The sequence below is a fragment of the Ovis canadensis genome, chromosome 18 (assembly GCF_042477335.2).
Source record: "Ovis canadensis isolate MfBH-ARS-UI-01 breed Bighorn chromosome 18, ARS-UI_OviCan_v2, whole genome shotgun sequence".
Taxonomy (NCBI): Eukaryota; Metazoa; Chordata; class Mammalia; order Artiodactyla; family Bovidae; genus Ovis; species Ovis canadensis.
In genome coordinates, this window is record NC_091262.1 from 70,047,638 (window position 1) to 70,068,502 (window position 20,865).

A 20,865-nucleotide genomic window follows, 5' to 3' on the forward strand; every position below is an offset into this window, starting at 1 on the left:
GCAACACAAGTGCAGGGGAGATCTTCAGAAGGCCATGTTTAAAAAAAAATCAGCAGTGGAAAATAAAAGAACTAAGTAGACATATTAGCTGCTGAAACCATAGGTAAGACCATTTGCAATTTGTGCCAGGGTGTCAGGGGACGTTCAACTTTAAGGAATCCAATATGTTGCACTTTTCTTCCTTTGTGTGCCATTTCTTAAGGATTCTTTGTTCCTTATCAGTTCCTATTCTGGGAACGAGTAGAGCTGCATGCAGTTCTCAGGACTGAGATCATGGGAAAGGTACCTGCCTGGATTCTTCTCAGTGGCTCTCAATGACTCTTTTCAGCATCAGCGACCTTGTATGTATTAGACTATTCATTTTGTTGCAATTGATGGGATTTCATCCTTTGTAATGGCTGAGTAATCACTTTACTAAAGATAGATAAGCCTGCATTTCTGCTACTAAAATACACTTGTTTCACTAGAGACTTGGGTCCCCGTGTCTTTCTTTCTCTTTCTCTCTCTCTGGCTAATTCTCTGTAGCATAGAAACCTGTAGAGCTCACTTTCCTGCCCGTGATTTCATGACCTCTTCAAGAGGATGCCCTGTGCCTCCATGGGCGGTACAAGCCCTGTCCTAGGGCTTAAATACGAATTGGTTCTTTATTGGTTTCTGCATAACCCAGGGAATGCTGTCCTCTTTCTCTCTTTTGCTTTCTTATCATTGACTCTGGACCACCAGGTTCTGGTCCATTAAAGGACCGCAACACCAGGGCAATTAATAGCATTTTAGATCACCACCAACAAAAACAACAGCAAATTCTTATAAGAACATAGCAGAATCCAGAGTTGCTACAGCTTACTATTGTCAATGTCACTTTTCTATCAAAAATAACAGGATATGAAAAGAAACAGAAATATGTAACTAATATTTAGGTTAAAAAAAGATAAACCATAAACTGACACAGAATGAGTTCAGATACAGATGAAGACTTCAAAGAAGCTATTACAAATATGCGAAGAGATTTAGGGAAAATTTGTTAAGGAGGAAAAGGATAGGAAATCCAGTACCAAAATGAAAAATAAAATCATAAAACCAAGTGGAAATAATGAGGTTGAAAACTGTAACAGATAAAATATTAACTGTGTGTGTGTTAGTCACTCAGTAATGTCTGACAATTTGCGACCCTATGGACTGTAGACTACCAGGCTCCTCTGTCCAATGGATTTAGAAGCAAAGAGTATTGGAGTGGGTAGCCATTCCCTTCTCCAGGGGATCTTGCCAACCCGGGGATCAAACCTGGTCTCCTGCATTGCAGGCAGATTCTTTACCATCTGAGCCACCAGGGAAGTCCTGTCAATTTTCAGATAGTATAAAAATTCAGTTGCTGAGGAAACTGAGGTACACTGACCTCCCCCCACCTCATGCCTCTGTTTGGCAGTCCACAGTCTAGCCTACACCCTCCTACTCTCAGTGGAATGAGTCACATGCAAGAAACCTTTTGCTATCGGGGAGGGTCTCAGGAGCCCTCCTGGTGTTGTAAGCTGTAGCAGCTCTGGCCTGTGTTGGGGGAGGCTGGGCAGGGTCAAGGGCTGTGGATGAGGGAGCAGGAGGAAGGGTGTGGTTGGAAATGCAAAAGAAAGAATAAGTGAACTTAAATATATAACAACTAAGATTATTCAGTCTGAAATAGGGATAAAATGATTAAAGGAAAATAGATGGAGCTATAGAGATCTGTTCAGTTCAGTTCAGTTCAGTTCAGTTCAGTCGCTCAGTCATGTCCGACTCTTTGCGACCCCATGAATCGCAGCACGCCAGGCCTCCCTGTCCATCACCATCTCCCGGAGTTCACTCAGACTCACTTCCATCGAGTCAGTGATGCCATCCAGCCATCTCATCCTCTGTCGTCCCCTTCTCCTCCTGCCCTCAATCCCTCCCAGCATCAGAGTCTTTTCCAATGAGTCAACGCTTCACATGAGGTGGCCAAAGTACTAGAGCTTCAACTTTAGCATCATTCCTTCCAAAGAAATCCCAGGGCTGATCTCCTTCAGAATGGACTGGTTGGATCTCCTTGCAGTCCAAGGGACCCTCAAGAATCTTCTCCAACACCACAGTTCAAAAGCATCAATTCTTTGGCACTCAGCCTTCTTCACAGTCCAAATCTCACATCCATACATGACCACTGGAAAAACCATAGCCTTGACTAGACGGACCTTAGTCGGCAAAGTAATGTCTCTGCTTTTGAATATGCTATCTAGGTTGCTCAGAACTTTTCTTCCAAGGAGTAAGCGTCTTTTAATATCAAGGCTGCAGTCATCATCTGCAGTGATTTTGGAGCCCAAAAAAATAAAGTCTAACACTGTTTCCACTGTTTCCCCATCTATTTCCCATGAAGTGATGGGACCGGATGCCATGATCTTTGTTTTCTGCATGTTGAGCTTTAAACCAACTTTTTCACTCTCCACTTTCACTTTCATCAAGAGGCTTTTTAGTTCCTCTTCACTTTCTGCCATAAGGGTGGTGTCATCTGCATATCTGAGGTGATTGATATTTCTCCCGGCGATCTTGATTCCAGCTTGTGTTTCTTCCAGTCCAGCGTTTCTCATGATGTACTCTGCATATAAGTTAAATAAGCAAGGTGACAATATACAGCCTTGACGTACTCCTTTTCCTATTTGGAACCAGTCTGTTGTTCCATGTCCAGTTCCAACTGTTGCTTCCTGACCTGCATACAGATTTCTCAAGAGGCAGGTTAGGTGGTCTGGTATTCCTATCTCTTTCAGAATTTTCCACATAGAGATCTGTGGGTTGATAAAATATTTTCCAAAATGTGCCCAATTGAGCTTTTGGTTCAAGATGGTGGAGTAGAAGAACATGCCCTCATCTCCTCCTGTGAGAGCACCAAAATTGCAACTAGCTATTGAATAACCACCAACAGGAGGACACTGGAACCCACCAAAAAACATACCCCATGTCCAAAGAAAAAGAAGAAGCTGCAGCAAGATGGTAGGAGGTGTGCAGTCATGATAAAATCGAATCCCATACAGGCCAGGTGGGTGATCCACAGACTGAAGAACAATAATACCAAAGAAGTTCTTGCACTATTGTGAAGGTTCTGAACCCCACTATTGTGAAGGCTGGGAAGCCTGGCAATCTGACAAAGGGACTGGGAATCCTCAGGAATCTGGCCTTGAGGGCCAGTGGGTTTTGATTGCAGGCCTTCCAGAGGACTGGGGGAAACAGAGATTCCAATCTTTGAGGGCACAAACAAAATTTTGGTGCAGCAACACCCAGAGGAGAGGAGCAGTGACCCCACACGAGACTAAACCAAAACTACTTGCTAGTGTTGGAGGGCCTCCTGTAGGGGCCTGGGTCAACAGGGGCTTACCACAGGGACGGGGCACTGAAAGGTCTCCCTTGGCATAAACCTTCTTGGAGTTCACCATTAACCCTACCATAGAGCCTATAGACCCCAGAACTGGGTCACCTCAGGCCAAACAACTACCAGGGAGGGAGTGCAACCCCACCTATTAGCAGATAATTGGATTAAAACTACCGAGCAAGGCCCTGCCCACCAGAGCAAGACCCAGTTTTCCCCAGTCCCTCCCATCAAAAAGCTTACACAAGCCTCTTAGCCTCATCCATTAGAGGGCTGACAGAAGAAGCAAAAGAAGCATAGTTTCACAGCAGCTGAAACAAAAACCATATCACAGAAAGTTAATCACTATGAAAAAAGCAGAAAGTTGTGTCACAGATGAAGGGGTAAGCTAAAATCCCAGAAAAACAACTAAATGAAATAGAGATAGGCAACCTTCCAGAAAAAGAATTCAGAATAATGATAGCGAAGATGATCCAGGATCTTGGGAGAAGCATGGAGGCGAAGTTCGAGAAGACGCAAGCAGTGTTTACCAAAGACCTAAAGAACAGACAAACAGAGATGAATAATACGTTAGAAAGAATCCATAGCAGAATAACTGAGGCAGAAGAATGGATAAATGACCTGAAGGACAAAATGGTGGAAATCACTGCCATGGAACAGAATATAGAAAAAAGAATGAAAACAGCCTAAGAGACCTCTGATAACACTAAATGCACCAACATTCACATTATAGGCTCCCAGATGGAGAAGAGAGAGAGAAAGAACCTGAGAAAATATCTGAAGAGATACTATCTGAAAACTTTCCTAACATAGGAAAGGAAATAGCCAACCAAGCCCAGGAAGCACAGAGAGTCCCAGGAAGGATAAACCCAAGGAGAAACAAACTGAAACACATAGTAATAAAACTGACAAAAATTAAATGCAGAGATAAAATATTAAAAGGAACAAGGGAAAAATGACAAATAATAGACAAGGGAACTCCCATCAGGTTATCAGCTGATTTCTCAACAGAAACTCTACAAGCCAGAAGGGAATGACATGATATATTTAAAGTGATGAAAGGGAAGAACCTACAACCACAGATTCTCTACCTAGCAAGACTCTCCTTCAGATTTGATTGAAAAATCAAAAGTTTTCCAGACAAGCAGAAGTTAAGAGAATTCAGCACCACCAAACCAGCTTTACAACAAATGCTAAAGAAGCTTCTCCAGGCAGGAAATACAGGAGAAGGAAAAGATCTACAGAAAATAAACCCCAAGCAATTAAGAAAACAGTAATAGGATCATACATATTGACAATTACCTTAAATGTAAATGGATTAAATGCACCAATCAAAAGATATAGACTGGCTGGGTGGATGAAAACATGTGGATGTATGCACTTCCACTTACCACATCACTCTGCTTGACAACCCCCAGATTGTATGTAATCATTTTATATTGTTAAGTTAATCATGTTCCCATTATGGCTTGCAATTGTAATAATCTTTTATTTTTTGTCTGGCTATTGATTGTGAAAACTGATAAACATCTTTTACTATTGTGAAAAAAAAAAATATGCCCAGTTAGAGTCCCAGGCAGGAAAAGAGAGAAAGGGGCAGAACATTTCTTTGGAGAAGTAGTGGCTGAAAACTTTCGAAATTTTGTAAACTTACAATCCAAATAGCCTAGAGAATCTCAATTAGAGTAAATACAAAGAGAACATCTTAAAAGCACTAACAGGAAAATGCCACATTACATACAGGGGGCAATAACAAAATTAACAGTTGACTTCTCATTCAGGAAAAGTGATGTCAGGTGACATATTCAAAATGCAGAATGACATATTTAAAATGCTTAAAGCAAATGAAATCACTCAGAAATTCTACATCTTACAAAATAATCTTTCAAAAATTAGAGTGACCACTAAAAACCTACTAGAATTTATAAGTGAGTTCAGTATGTTTTCAGGATATCAGATACAACAATTAATTGTATTTTTTATATACTTGCAAAGAACAATCTGGAAATGAGAATAAGAAAGCAATTCTCTTTACAACAGCATCAAAAAAAAGGAAACAATAGAAATAAATTTAACAAAAGAAGTGTAAAACTTATACTCTGAAAACAACAAAACATTGTTGAAAGAAATTCGAGAAAACCTAAATAAATGGAAAGAATCCAACTTGTTCATCTGGAAGTTCTTGGTTCATATACTGTTGAAGCCTAGCTTGAAGGATTTTGAACATTACCTTGCTGGGATGTGAAATGAATGCAACTGTGAGGTAGTTTGAACATTCTTTGGCATTGCTCTTCTTTGGGACTGGAATGAAAACTGACTTTTCCAGTCCTGTGGCCACTGCTGAGTTTTCCAAGTTTGCTGATATATTGAGTGAAGCACTTTAACAGCATCATCTTTTAGGATTTGAAATAGCTCAGCTGGAATTCCATTGCCTCCACTGCTTTTGTTTGCTTCCTAGGGTTCACTTGACTTCACACTCCAAGATGTCTGGCTCTAAGTGAGTGACCACATCATCAGGGTTATCTGGGTCATTAAGACCTTTTTTGTCTAGTTCTTTTGTATATTCTTGCCATCTCTTCTTAATCTCTTCTGCTTCAGTTAGGTCCTTGCCATTTATGTCCTTTATCATGCCCATCCTTACATGAAATATCCCCTTGATATCTCCAATTTTCATTTTATTTCTTAAAATTTTCATTTCTTAATTTTTTAATTTTTGCTTGAGCTCTGTCTTTGTTGCTGCACACAGGCTTTCTCTAGTTCTGACAAGCAGGGCCCACTCTCTAGATGTGGTGCCTTGGGTTCTCATTGTGTGGCTTCACTTCTTATGGAGCATGGGCTCTAGGGCCCATGGGCTTCAGCAGGTGTGACTCTAGGGGTCTAGCTGCTGCTGCTGCTGCTAAGTCACTTCTGTAGTATCCGACTCATAGCGACCCCATGGACTGCAGCCCACCAGACTCCCCCGTCCCTGGGATTCTCCAGGCAAGAACACTGGAGTGGGTTGCCATTGCCTTCTCCGAGGGGCCTAGAGCTCAGGATAAATAGTTATGGGCTTAGTTGCTCTGCAGCATGTGGGATCTTTTTGGACCAAGGATTAAACCAGGGTCCCCTGCATTGGCAGGCAGATTGTTAACCACTAGGCCACTGGTGGCTCAGACGGTAAAACGTTTGCCTACAATGCGGAAGACCTGGGTTCAATCCCTGGGTCGGGAAGATCCTCTGGAGAAGGAAATGGCAACCCACTCCAGCACTCTTGCCTGGAAAATCTCATGGACAGAGAAGTGTGGTAGGCTGCTACAGTCCATGGGACCGCAAAGAGTCGGACACGACTGAGTGACTTCACTCACTCACTCAGGCCACAAAAGAAGACCTTCCGATTTTCTTGAAGCAGTCTCTAGTCTTTCCCATTCTACTGGTTTCCTCTATTTCTTCGCATTGTTCATTTAAGAAGGCCTTCTTATCTCTCCTTGCTATTCTCTGGAATGCTGCATATAGTTGTGTATGGTGGTGGTGGTGGTTTAGTTGCTAAGTCATGCCCGACGCTTGCAACCCCACGGACTGCAACCTGCCAGCCTCCTCTGTCCATGGGATTTCCTAAGCAAGAATAGTGGAGTGGGTTGCCATTTCTTTCTCCAGGGGATATTCCCTGACCCAGGGATCAGACCTGGGACTCCTGCATTGCAGGCAGTCTCTTTACCAACTGAACCACTAGAGATGCCCCAGTTGGGTGTATCTTTCCCTTTCTCCATTGTCTTTCACTTCTCTTCTTTTCTCACATATTTGTAAAGCCTCCTCAGACAACCAGTTTGCCTTCTTAGATTTCTTTTTTGGGGATGACTCTGGTTACTGCCTCCATTAGAATGTTACAAACCTTCACCCATAGTTCTTCAGGTAATCTGTCTATCAGATCTAATCCCTTGAATCCATTCAGCATCTCCACTATATAATCAAGGGATTTTATTTAGGTCATACCTGAATAGCTTACTGGTCTTCCCTACTTTCTTCAATTTAAGTCTGAATTTGTCAATAAGAAGCTTATGATCTAAGCCACAGTTAGCTCCAGGTCTTGTTTTTGCTGACTGTCTGGAGCTTCTCCATCGTTGGGTGCAAAGAACATAATCAATCTGATTTCAGTATTGACCATCTGGTGATATCCATGTGTAGAGTCATCACTTGGGTTATTGGAAAAGGGTGTTTGCTATGATGAGTGTATATTCTTGACTAAACTCTTTTAGCCTTTGCCCTGCTTCAGTTTGTACTCCAAAGCCAATCTTGCCTGCTGTTCCATGTATCTCTTGACTTTCTACTTTTGCATTCCAATCCTCTATGATGAAAAGAACATTTATTTTTTTTTTGGTGTTAGTTCTAGATGTTGTTTTGGGTCTTTATATGACCAGTCAACTTCAGCCTCTTTGACATCAGTGGTTGGGCCTGGACTTGAATTACTGTGATGTTGAGTGGTTTGCCTTGGAAATGAAGTGAGATCATTCTGTCATTTTTGATATTGCACCCAACTACTGCATTTCAGACTCTTTTGTTGACTATGAGGGTTATTCCATTTCTTCTAAGGGATTTTTGCCCACAGTAGTAAATATAATGGTCATCTGAATTAAATTTGCCCGTTCCCATCCATTTTAGTTCACAGATTCCTAAGATGTTCACTCTTGCCATCTCATCTTGCCAGTGAATTCAATGTTCACTGCTTGACCACATCCAGTTTACCTTGATTAATGAACCTAACTTTCAGGTTCCTATGCAATATTGTTCTTTAGAGCATCAGACTTTACTTACCCAACCAGACAAACCCACAACTGACTGTCATTTCCACTTTGGCCCACCCACTTCATTCTTTCTGGAGCAATTCATAATTGCCTCTACTCTTCCCCAGTAGCATATTGGACACCTTCCAACCTAGGGGGCTTATCTCCTGGTGTCATATCTTTTTACCTTTTCTTACGGTTCATGGAGTTCTTGTGGCAAGACTGTGGAGTGGTTTGGCATTTTCTGCTGCAGTGGACCACATTTTGTCAGAACTCTTCACTATAACCTGTCTTGGGTGGCCCTGCAGAGCATGGCTCATAGCTTCATTGAGTTATGTAAGCCTCTTTGCCATGACAAGGCTGTGATCCATGAAGGAGATCATAATATAATTTGTCACTGAAAAGGATTATGTACTGATATATGCTATCACATGATGAACCTTGAAAATATTATGATAACTGAAGGAAGCCATTCACAAAATATTGCATATTATACAGTTTCATTTACATGAAATGTTCAAATAAGCAGATCCAGAGAGACAGAAAGTATATTAGTGGTTGCTTAATACTGGGGAGCAGAAAGTGTAATGGGGAGTGACTGTCAATGGGTATGGGCTGTCTTTTTGGAAATGGTGAAAGTGTTCTAATATTAGATAGTAGTGATGGCTGCACTCTGTGAATTACTAAGAACCATTTAATTGTACACTTTAGGCAAATTGTATGGCATGTAAATTATATCTTACTAAAGTTGCTACCCTCCCTCCCTCCCCCCAAAAAATGAAATAAAGACATTTTCAAAGGAAAAAAACATCCAGAGAATTAATTGCTAGTACACCTGCTCTGTCGGAGAAGGCAATGGCACTCCACTCCAGCACTCTTGCTTGGAAAATCCCATGGATGGAGGAGCCTGGTGGGCCACAGTCCATGGGGTCGCTAAAAGTCAGACACAACTGAGTGACTTCACTTTCGCTTTTCACTTTCATGCATTGGAGAAGGAAATGGCAACCCACTCCAGTGTTCTTGCCTGGAGAATCCCAGGGACAGGGGAGCCTCATGGGCTGCCATCTATGGGGTCACACAGAGTTGGACACGACTGAAGCGACTTAGCAGCAGTAGCAGCAACACACCTGCTCTGTAAGAAATGCTAAAAGTTCTTCGTTGTTGAAGGAATATGACACCAGATGGCAACTTATACTTACAGAAAAGAATGAAGGGCAGTGGAAATAATGAATATGTGAATAAAAAATATGAATCTTTTTCTTTTCTTAATTTCTTAAAAGAATATGACTGTTTAAAGTAAAAAGTATAGCAATGTATTATTGGACTTAAACCATATTGCCAGATTAGCTGTTTTTAAAAACACATGCTAAAAGGAACAGTATTCTTGCTAATAATATATCACAGAATAAAATAAAATGTAATTACCAAAGTTAAATTAAAGTGGAAGATCCCCGTGTATGTACTATTTATGATTTCCAGGCTGGGAGCAAGTCCTGCTGCTGTGAATATGCTGAGAAACTCCTTTGTAGTAAACGCAAGTTCAGATTGGAAAAAACACTGGATTTCCTTTGGGGAAAACAAAAACAAGTAGTGACAATTTAATGAAGGGAAGCGTGTTTTATATTAATTTAAAAGTGAGGAGATCTCTGTGAAAAGTAAATGCTGCTAAAGATTACTATCTCTAGTAATTCTAGTATTTAACTTCAAAAAATCTATTTTGAAAAGTACATTTTTCAAAAGTCAGTAAGCTATTATGCTAGTGTCATAACATATTTCAATCCATCCTATAATAATATTTTCTGTCACAGAAATGGTCATAAAGTTGTTATATTTAATAAACGTAGAATCAAAGCCTAATGCTATCACATGTAGAAATTTCTATTTTATTAACATCATTATTTTGTGTCTAAATAAAGAAGAAGCAAGTGTATGAAGCAAAATCATTTCACTGCATTTTTATCGAATATTTCCCAGTTGTGAGAAGGTAAATGAAAAGGTAGTGATCATAAATGGATTTTCTTGAAAATCAATATAGATAAGACAAGCTTCATCTCATTTGGTTCTCCTAATAGAGGTCACTTTGGGCGAGTTACCTATCTGAATTTCAGTTTTCCTATCTATAAAATGAGGAAACATTCATTCCAAGGATATTTACCAAGCCCTTACCATGAAGCAGGCAGTGTCATTGGTGCTGGGGAAACAGAAGTGAACAAAACAGGCAAAAATCCTTGACCTAATGGAATTTGTATACTAAGGGGGTTAACTGGGAGATAAACCCAAACACAAAGGTGCTATCACTTCTCCACAATTTATAGCTGTTAAGATGGTATATAAGCTCCAAATTCTAAGCACCACTTTGAGTTACTCATCACTGAGTAGTCCTGTGCGTATGTGCATTGCATGTGTAAATAAAATTTTCTCTATTTTTGGCTGTGCCTTGCAGCTTGCAGGATCTTAGTTCCCCAACCAGGGATTGAGCCCAGGCCATGGCAGTAAAAGTGCCGAGTCCTAACCACTGGGCTGCCAGGGAATTCCCAAAGTTCATATTTATCTCCTGCTTAATCTGTCTTTTGTCAGTTTATTTTATAGGCCCCAGCCACAGAACCTAAGAGGGGAGGTTCAGTACTTCCCTACAGTACTTATCTTAAAGGAGATTAAATATTATAATGAACATGAAAATGCTTAGAAAAATGCCTGACACACATTAATACTTTATAAATGTTAACTATCATTTCTACTAATTCCTCTTCTAGAACTGTGCTGTGATGTGCTTAATCTCTCAGTCATATCTGACTCTTTTTGACCCCATGGACTGTAGCCCACCAGGCTCCTCTGTCCATGGAATTCTCCAGGCAAGAATACTGGAGTGGGTTGCCATGCTCTCCTCCAGAGGATCTTTGCAACCCAGGGATTCGATTCAGGTCTCACGCATTGAGGTGGATTTTTTACTGGCTGATCCATGAGGGAAGCCCCTTCTAGAACTAGCACATGACAACTATCCAAAAACTAGGTTATAATTCGCCTTCACAAAGGACAAAACTGAAGATTAGAGAGGTTAGGTAACCTGCCCTAGGCCACACAGCCCATGTACGGTAGAATCAAAATTTGACCCCAGTTCTGTAAGTCTCTCTTTCTCTAGAGCCCATTTCTTTTCTAAAATATGTGCTCAGAGACTCAGTCATGTCTGACTCTTTACAACCCCATGAACTGTAGCCCTCCAGGCTCTTCTGTCCATGGGCTTTCCCAGGCAAGAATACTGGAGTGAGTTGTCATTTCCTTCTTCATTTCCCATCTTTAATCACAAACATCAAAGACATGTGTGACTCAAAGGGCATGAACTTCATAAGGGCTGTAAATAATAAATTAAATATATGTTTGGCATATCAAGAAGGAATGGGGAACTAAGTCAAAGTAGACTTTAGGATAAATGTATTTGTCCTTATGGAGCATTCTTCTTTGTGTTCTTTTGTATTTATCATGGATTTTTAGACAATCTGTGCAATTTTCATTAACTTATATGTTTGTTAGCATTTACTTCATGACTATCTTAACAACAGTTTATTTTGCTGTGCTTTTTAAACTTTGCCATTATTTGAATCAAAGGAATCAAATAACCCTTACCCAAAATGACAACTGCAATGTGGTACTTGTTATGAAAGGAAAAGATTCTTTCCCAAGTTCATGTGAGGTAATGTTCTTTCTCTAACAGGCTACATCTGTCAAACTTCAAATGAACAAATCAGATTCATAAAAAATGAAGATTGTTACAGCCAATCTTTTTTTTAAAAGAGGAAGGAGTCATTAAAAAAAAACAAAACACGAAGGTAAACTACCGAGGGTGTTCAATGGCTAAATGAAATATTTCACTTGATCCAAGGGAAATGAAATAGAAAGGATAGAAAAGATAATTATTTATATCTAATTTCACCTCCTGAAGCCTGAAAATAGTAGAAGATATTTGAAAAGAGTACAGTGCTACTGGTTTCACATTTGGACTTAAAAGGAGTACAAGGGATTGTAAAACACCTGCTATTAGTAATGGACCTTACCAAGTCATCAGAGGAAAGATACAATTTGATCATTTCATCCTTTGAGGGAATCCCTTCACTATCACAAGCAAAGCGTCCCTCTGTATCACCTAAATAGTACAAACACATATATGTATATTTTAGGTCATTAATGAAGAATTTCCATTAAAAACATATTTTTAAATAGGAAATATTTTTAAAAGAATAAAAATTATAATTGTATATTTTAAATTCACATCACTCTAGATAAAGTTAATGTCCCATTTTTTCATTTTAAAGATACAATTGCTGTTGTTCTTCAGGTGCTAAGTCATGTTCAATTCTTTGTGACCCCTTCGACTGCAGCATGCCACGCTTCCCTGTCCTTCACTATCTCCCTGAGTTTGCTCAGACTCATGTCTATTGAGTCAGTGATGCCATCCAACCATCTCATCCTCTGTCACCCTCTTCTCTTCCTTCCCTCAATCTTTCCTGCATCAGGGTCTTTCCCAATGAGTCGGCTCTGTGCATCAGGTGGCCAAAGTATTGGAGTTTCAGCTTCAGCTTCAGCATCAGTCCTTCCAGTGAATATTCAGGGTTGATTTCCTTTAGGATTGACTAGTTTGATCCCCTTGTAGTCCAAGGGACTCCCCAAGGGTTTTCTCCATTTGCCAACAAAGGTCTGTCTAGTCAAGGCTATGGTTTTTCCAGTGGTCATGTATGGATGTGAGAGTTGGACTATGAAGAAAGCTGAGAGTGAAGAATTTGATGCTTTTGAACTGTGGTATTGGAGAAGACTCTTGAGAGTCCCTTGGACTGCAAGGAGATCCAACCAGTCCATTCTGAAGGAGATCAGCCCTGGGATTTCTTTGGAAGGAATGATGCTAAAGCTGAAACTCCAGTACTTTGGCCACCTCATGCGAAGAGTTGACTCATTGGAAAAGACTCTGATGCTGGGAGGGATTGGGGGCAGGAGGAGAAGGGGATGACAGAGGATGAGATGGCTGGATGGCATCACGGACTCGATGGACGTGAGCCTGAGTGAACTCCAGGAGTTGGTGATGGACAGGGAGGCCTGGCATGCTGAGATTCATGAGGTTACAAGGAGTCTGACATGACTGAGCGACTGAACTGAACTGAACTGAAAATGTTAAAGCTAGTTTTGAAGACTAATTTCAAAAGCATCAATTCTTAGGCGCTCAGCCTCTTATTTATGGACCAACTTTCTTATCCATGCATGATACTGGAAAAATCAGAACCTTGTCAGCAAAGAGATGTTTCTGCTTTTTAATATGCTGTCTAGCTTTGTCATGGCTTTCCTTCCAAGGAGCAAGCATCTTTTAATTTCATGGCCACAGTCACCATCAGCAGTGATTTTGGAGTCCAGAAAAATAAAGTCTGTCACTGTTTCCACATTTTCCCCTTCTATTTGCCATGAAGTGATGGGACCAGATGCCATAATCTTAGTTTTTTTAATGTTGAGTTTTAAGCCACTTGTCTATGCTGTGTTTGGAACTGAGGCTAGTTCTATACTGAGATATTTTTTCCTCAATTGCAACAGTCCCTGAATAAACTGTGGTATTACAGCTTTAAATACTGTCCAGCTCTGGCTTTCTTTGGCAGAATGAAGTTAAAGCCAGATGCAGCAAAGTACTGAAGCCCATCATAGATAAGGCTAGATGAAGAGTGACTACAGACATCTTTTATAATAAGCATGGGGTTTTGGTGGTATACAATGGCAAAATACTTTTTAAAAAACTGTTTAATTTAAAGATGAGTTAGGGATTTTTTAATATCATATTTGAAAGTGTTTTTAAATTTTCTGATCTTTTTGAAATGAAAAATGGCTGTCAGGAATATGCTGACAGTTTCAAAAAAGTAAATCAGGACTCAATATGTCCTTTCAAACTGTAGGTTCATTTGAACAAGGAACATGAAATCAAATACCTTTAAAAGTGCATGCTGTGGAAAGAGCACTTTGAATATAGGTAGTGGGAAATGTTTATATTAATATGTGATTTTGTTGTAGGAAATCTCATAAATATATCACCTATAATTAATGCCATATCTGTAATACTCTAGAAATTTTAAATGGAATTTTTACGTAGTTTAAATATCTCAAATGAAATTTCAATAAAGTTTGAAACTATTTAAATGCAAAAAATCTGATATACAGAAAGATGGAAGCTTGCTAAAATTTTTTCAATAAAAACCTTTACAAAGTTGAAAGATGGGATTGAAAAATCGCTTATCCTTAGATCACTTTTCCTTGTGCTGTCTTTGTGGGATACTCTTCCACATGCCTGCACAGACATTTGGGGGACCCATATATATTGCTATCTTTCCTGCAGTGTTTTCTCTGACTCCATCCTGTGCCCAGTTGGAAGTATATACTCTTTCTTCTCCAAAGTTTCATAAGTTTGCCAGTGACTCTGTAATCTTAGCTTATATCCATATTTGTGTAATATCTAGTAGATATAGGAAATAGAACTGATTCACTCCACAACTCATCCAATTCTGCAACACATCCATGTGTAGAAGAGAGCCTGAAGTGTCTCCATACACTCAGTCAAGAATTTTTTTGAGCATCTACTATATTCCAATTTCAGGTACTACAGAAGCTATACAATCTGCACAAATAGAGGTGGATTTGTCTTATTCCTTTTATAAAGTTTAACACCATCAAAATCCTATTCATCAACTTGATCCATGCATTAATTTCAGAAAATTCTCAGATTATTAGCCTATAACTCATTTACAATTCATCTTACATGTAACCATTCATGGGGGAAAAATCAAAAAGATCTATCCAAATAATTCAAGCTTTGTAAATATAAAATGCTCCTTAAAATTTAAATATTGTATGACTTGCAAGTAATGAAATGCTATAGCTAAAGAAAAGTCCCAATGTGCACAATGATATTATTAGAAACCTCTACTACAATAGATAGTACCCAGGAAAAACTGGAAGATAAGGTAAAGAAGAAGTGCTAAAAGAAAAAAACTGTTAGTGTTAGTGAGGAAAGGCTATAAAGGGGAACTCCTGAGGACCTTTTCTCTATTTTAGAGAGTAATAGTCTGAAACCTACCTTTATTATATGTTATTCCTGATGAAAAGTCAAACGTGTTCAAAAGTAAAATCAGAACATGTAAATATGGCAATTCCATCTGTTAGAAGAAACAAGAATTGTTTTCATTCATTTACTCTGAACATACTTTTTAGTCCCTTTTGCTATAAACAACAGCATAGTAAAGAAAACATCTCTCTTTTGAATTAAAAATATTTCTCATTATGTGATAAAAGCAGGAAACAATGGACTAAATTCTACACTTACTCCTTAGGTGGTGAGAAAGATATTTATAAATAAAATTATTGTAAACTAAAGAGCTGTGACTCAGCTTTTTCTGCAATCCATGTAACTGTTAGAGAGGCGTGATTAATTCTACAGCTGTATAAAACACAACCTGACTTGATAAAGACTCTGGGGATGATATAGTTGTCCTTGATCTAAGATTCTGACTGCATTGCTCTTGAAAGAGACAACCCACATGACTCCTAAGCATCCCTGCACATCCTTACTGGGTACTAAGAATGCAAGGCCCTTTTCTCAGGGTTGTGTTTGCAGCAAACAACCTTGAAGGAAGAGGTAACATCTTCCCTGGACAAGCACAGGCTTGTTTCCATGAAGAATCTCCCAGCCTCGGTGTTATTCTGTAATGCACACCACTGTGTGTTAGCAAGTATCTGTTACGGGCCAAACTGTTTCCCACCCACCAAATTCATATGCTGAAGTCCCAAGCCCCACATATATCAGAATGTGGTCATATTTGGAGATGGGTGTCTTTACAGAAGTAATTAAGCTAAAATGAAATCATTAGGGTAGACACTAATCCAACATGACTTGTGTCTTTATAAAAAGGGAAAATCTTGGACACACACTCATACAGAGGGAAGATGATGTGAAGACACAGGGAGAAGGCAGCCATCTACAAGCCAAGGTGAGAGGTCTGGAACAGTTCCTTCCTTGTGGCTCTCAAAGGGAACCAACTCTGCTAACACTTTGATCTTGAAACTAAACAGGACTCTTCGGGACCTTCTTGCTTTGTTTGGGACCCTACGTGCCCCCCACTTTTTGAAATAAAAGAGGTTTCTCCAGAAGTTTGCAGGTTTCTCCTGAGTCTCTAAAGGCTGGCTCAAGAGTTAAATATCAGGAAAGTGTGATCATGAAAAAAAAAAAAAGAATAACTGTTGGGTGAGGAAACTGGTAATGATTTAAACAAAAGATTAATCAGATAGCAGAGTCAGAGGACCTTTAGTTCCTCCACTAAGATGTTTGACCACTGGAAAGTGACATAACTTCTTCAGGCTCAGGTTCATTTTCTATTCAGTCAAATAGGGCCTACTTCAGAGAGTTGTTGTGAAAAGAACTGAATAATATACTAACACATCCAACAGCTACTTTACACAGAAAAAGCACTTGATAAATATTAGCTCTGAACCCATATTTTTATACATTGAAGCAACCTCTTTATCCTTATCATATCATACTCTCCTACTCATCCTTAACAGTTAAATTACCTCCGCTTATTCCCATTTAACGCTTACAAGTTTCATGTAATGGTCAGATATAGGGCACATGTCTGGGCATTTCTATTCTCTGGCACCAAATAAATATTGGAAATTGTCCCAGAGAAGGAACCTACCTCCCTCACCATCTGGTATTTATATTATCATGGAAGAGTGATTACACTGTAAATTCATGCTATAGTGGGGCCTTTATTTCTTACTGTAATTTCCTCTCACTGCGATGCCCAACCAGTTGCACTTTTCCTTTTTATATTTCCCCAAGCTTTCTTCCATATAAGTTGACAAAGAAGAACCCAAGTTGGGAGTCGAGTTTTCACAGCTTACTGGTTGAGTAGTTCACTTAACTGTGGAAACAGCCAATCAGCTGCTACCAAGTACAGAAGCATGCTTAGAAAAACCTAAAGGACAGGCAGTTAGAATTTCCAATTAACTGTCTCTTTCAAAGAGAACCAAAGGTCATTTTCTTTAAAAATCTTCAAGACATGGAGTTTATTCAAACCTATCATCTTTTATACAACATCCATCTAGGAAGGTTCAGAAACCTACAAGTGACTACAAAATACTTCAGTCATCGTGGGATTGAGTGCCTGAGGACAAACAAAAATGATAAAAGGTCATAGCAACTACCTACAATGAGGTTTAAGGGAAGACAGTCTGCCAAAGAGAGCTTCATAACTATGTCCAGAAGGAAGAATGGGACTTAATAGGGAGTCGATTAGGGTTGATTGATTAGGGTAGCTAAGTAGGAAGTTAGACACGAGCCACAAGGGGAGGCCTGGTTGAAAAGGATGCAAGCTGATCTCTAAACTTCATCCCAGACACACACAGCAGGGCTCACAGATACACTACAAAATAACTACAGAGACTTTTCAACTCTTGCACATGTGTCCTAGGCACACAGTGGATACAAAAGACCACAGGGGCTTCTCCAAGAAACCTTAGGCAGTTAGGCAGTTAGGAGCCCATTAAGGGCTCATGAATATTCCACATTTAACTATAACAGATGGAATTATGGGAAGATATAAACAACTCAGCCTGCTGTTATACAACTTATAATTGTCAATCAGCCTTGAACATATGCCCATTTGTATTCCCTTTCATTGACTGGTGGTGGGTACAAGCCCTACTTTGAACCAGACATAACCAAAAGGAGAAGACTGGAAGTATAAAATAGGGAAGCCAAGAGGGTTTGCCAGGAAGGATGAGGAGGACTCCTTTTATCAGTTGGACTAATAAAAGATCTGTATGCTTGACCTGAATGAGTTGTAACTTGTCTGTTGTTCTACACTTTTTGGTCTATTGCTTTAATGTTTTGTTGTTACAAGATAAGAACCAATGAAGAGAGATAAACCAACCCAACACGGTAAACAGAAAAGTGAATATACAAAGCAGAAAGACAGCAATGAATTACTTGTGTTTGAGAATCAGTAAGATAAATTGTCAACATCTGCTGGATCATCAAAAAAAACCAAGAGAGTTCCAGAAAAACATCTATTTCTGATTTATTGACTATACCAAACCTTTGACTATGTGGATCACAATAAACTGTGGAAAATTCTGAAGGAGATGGAAATATCAGATCACCTGATCTACCTCTTGAAAAACCTGTATGCAGGTCAGGAAGCAACAGTTAGAAATGGACATGGAACAACAGACTGGTTCCAAATAGGAAAAGGAGTACGTCAAGGCTGTACATTGTCACCCTGCTTATTTAACTTCTATGCAGAGTACATCATGAGAAATGCTGGGCTGGAAGAAGCACAAACTGGAATCAAGACTGCTGGGAGAAATATCAGCAGATAACCCCATCCTTATGGCAGAAAGTGAAAAAGAACTAAGAGCCTCTTGATGAAAGTGAAAGAGGAGAGTGAGAAAGTTGGCTTAAAGCTCAACATTCAGAAAACTAAGATCATGGCATCCGATCCCATCACTTCATGGCAAACAGATGGGAAACAGTGGCAGACTTTATTTTGGGGGGCTCTAAAATCATTGCAGATGGTGATTGCAGCCATGGAATTAAAAGATGCTTACTTCTTGGAAGGAAAGTTATGACCAACATAGACAGTATATTAAAAAGCAGAGGCATTACTTTGTCAACTAAGGTCCATCTAGTCAAGGCTATGGTTTTTCCAGTAGTCACATATGGAGTTGGACTATAAAGAAAGCTGAGCACCAAAGAATTGATGCTTTTGAACTGTAGTATTGGAGAAGACTCTTGAGAGTCCCTTGGACTGCCAGGAGATCCAACCAGCCCTTCCTAAAGGAGGTCAGTCCTGGGTGTTCATTGGAAGGACTGATGTTGAAGCTGAAACTCCAATACTTTGGCCACCTGATACGAAGAGCTAACTCATTTGAAAAGACCCTGATGCTGAGGAAGATTGAGGGCAGGAGGAGAAGGGGACGACAGAGGATGAGATGGTTGGATGGCATCACCGACTCAATGGACATGGGTTTGGGTAGACTCTGGCAGTTGGTGATGGACAGGGAGGCCTGGTGTGCTGCAGTTCATGGGGTCACAAAGAGTCAGACATGACTGAGTGACTAAACTGGACTGAACTGAACTATACTGAACTGAAGATAAATGATAGATGTGTCTGTTCTTCAGATTCTTTCTTATGTGAATGTTCTTGGTAGGGTTGATACTGATTTAGTCTGCCTTTGACTAGTGAGCTGATACTGAACTTTCTCAACTTGGTACCCTGACTGGTCATCAAGGTTACAGAGGTTATAAAAAGTATGTTTTTAAATGGTGATAACAAGTCCTGTTCTACATTCATGTTTTCCTTCAGCTTCCCTGGTGGCTCAGATGGTAAAGCGTCTGCCTGCAATGCGGGAGAGCTGGGTTCGATTCCTGGGTCAGGAAGATCCCCTGGAGAAGGAAATGGCAGTCCACTCCAGCATTCTTGCCTGGAAAATCCCATGGATGGAGGAGCCTGATAGACTGCAGTCCATGGGGTCGCAAAGAGTCAGACACGACTGAGTGACTTCACTTTCACTTTCACTTTTCCTTCAGAATTCCTTTCACATGGCCATGTAGAATCTGTTTACACCCACATCATGGAAGATAGCTGGTATCTGGGTTATCTGTTCCTAAAGAGAACATGTCATAACCACATCCACCCCTGCCCTACTCTTTCCTGATGATTTTAACTTGAAGAAAGTTACTCATCAACCTGAAAGAACAGTGCAGAACTCAATAAAATATCTCTCCCAGTAAACACTCAGTCCCTCCTCCTCCATTAAGAGTATGGATTTTCTTTCAATCAGTTAATGTTGAATTACACTTTGATATGAATGAAAGTTCCCATAGCAGAGCTTTTATCTGTAAGTGGAATGCAAATATTCTTCTGGGAAACAAGACAGGCACTAGGCATTTTGTTAGGAAATTAGAGGACAAAGAAAAAGGCTGACTGGCAAAAGATGTCTTGGACTTTTGCTGTAATTTTTTCTCTGACTACAAAGTTTTCATTATGTAAAACTTGAAAAATACAAACAAGTATAGAGAAATTAATTACCCATAAGCTAACAATCAAATATAACCACTGTTAACAATTTGACCTATTTCTACAACCTGTTCCCTACACATTTCTGTTTTAGGTAGGATCCTTCTATATGTAGCTTCAGTATATAGCTTTCAGTCATTGTTACTATAACCATTTTCTCATGTAATTGAACTTTTTTTCCAAAAACTCTCACAATTACATATCTAAAATAATTTGTTGTTTAGTCACTAGGTCATGTCTTTTGGGACCCCACAGACTGTAGCATACCAGACTACTCTGTCATCCACCATCTCCCAGAGTTTGTTTAAACTCATGTCCATTGAGTTGGTGACACAGTCTAAACATTTCATTCTCTGCTGCACCCTTTTCCTTTTGCCTTTAACCTTTCTCAGCATCAGGGTCTTTTCCAATGAGTCAGCTCTTCACATCAGGTGGCCAAAGTATTGGAGCTTCAGCTTTAGCATCAGTCCTTCCAATGAATATTCAGGGTTTTCTTCCTTTAGGATTGACCAGTTTGATCTCCTTGCAGTCAAAAGGACTCTAAGAGTCTTCTCCAGCACCACAATTTGAAAGCATTCAATTCTTTGGCACTCAACTTTTTTTTTTTATGGTCCAACTCTCATATCCATAAATGACTACTGGAAAAACC

General features: G+C 39.7%; 1 protein-coding gene across 1 annotated transcript in view; it reads right to left on the minus strand.

The window, feature by feature from the left end:
* CATSPERB (cation channel sperm associated auxiliary subunit beta) overlaps positions 1-15,293 on the minus strand; it is a 139,195-nt gene extending 123,902 nt beyond the window's left edge. The window contains exons 1-3 of the mRNA XM_069559306.1: positions 15,215-15,293; positions 12,168-12,256; positions 9,544-9,684 (exon numbers count right to left, since the gene is read on the minus strand). Of these exons, the coding sequence (XP_069415407.1) occupies positions 9,544-9,684; positions 12,168-12,256; positions 15,215-15,293 (309 nt within the window). The remainder of the gene's footprint in view (positions 1-9,543; positions 9,685-12,167; positions 12,257-15,214) is intronic.
* Between the last annotated feature and the right edge of the window lie 5,572 nt (positions 15,294-20,865).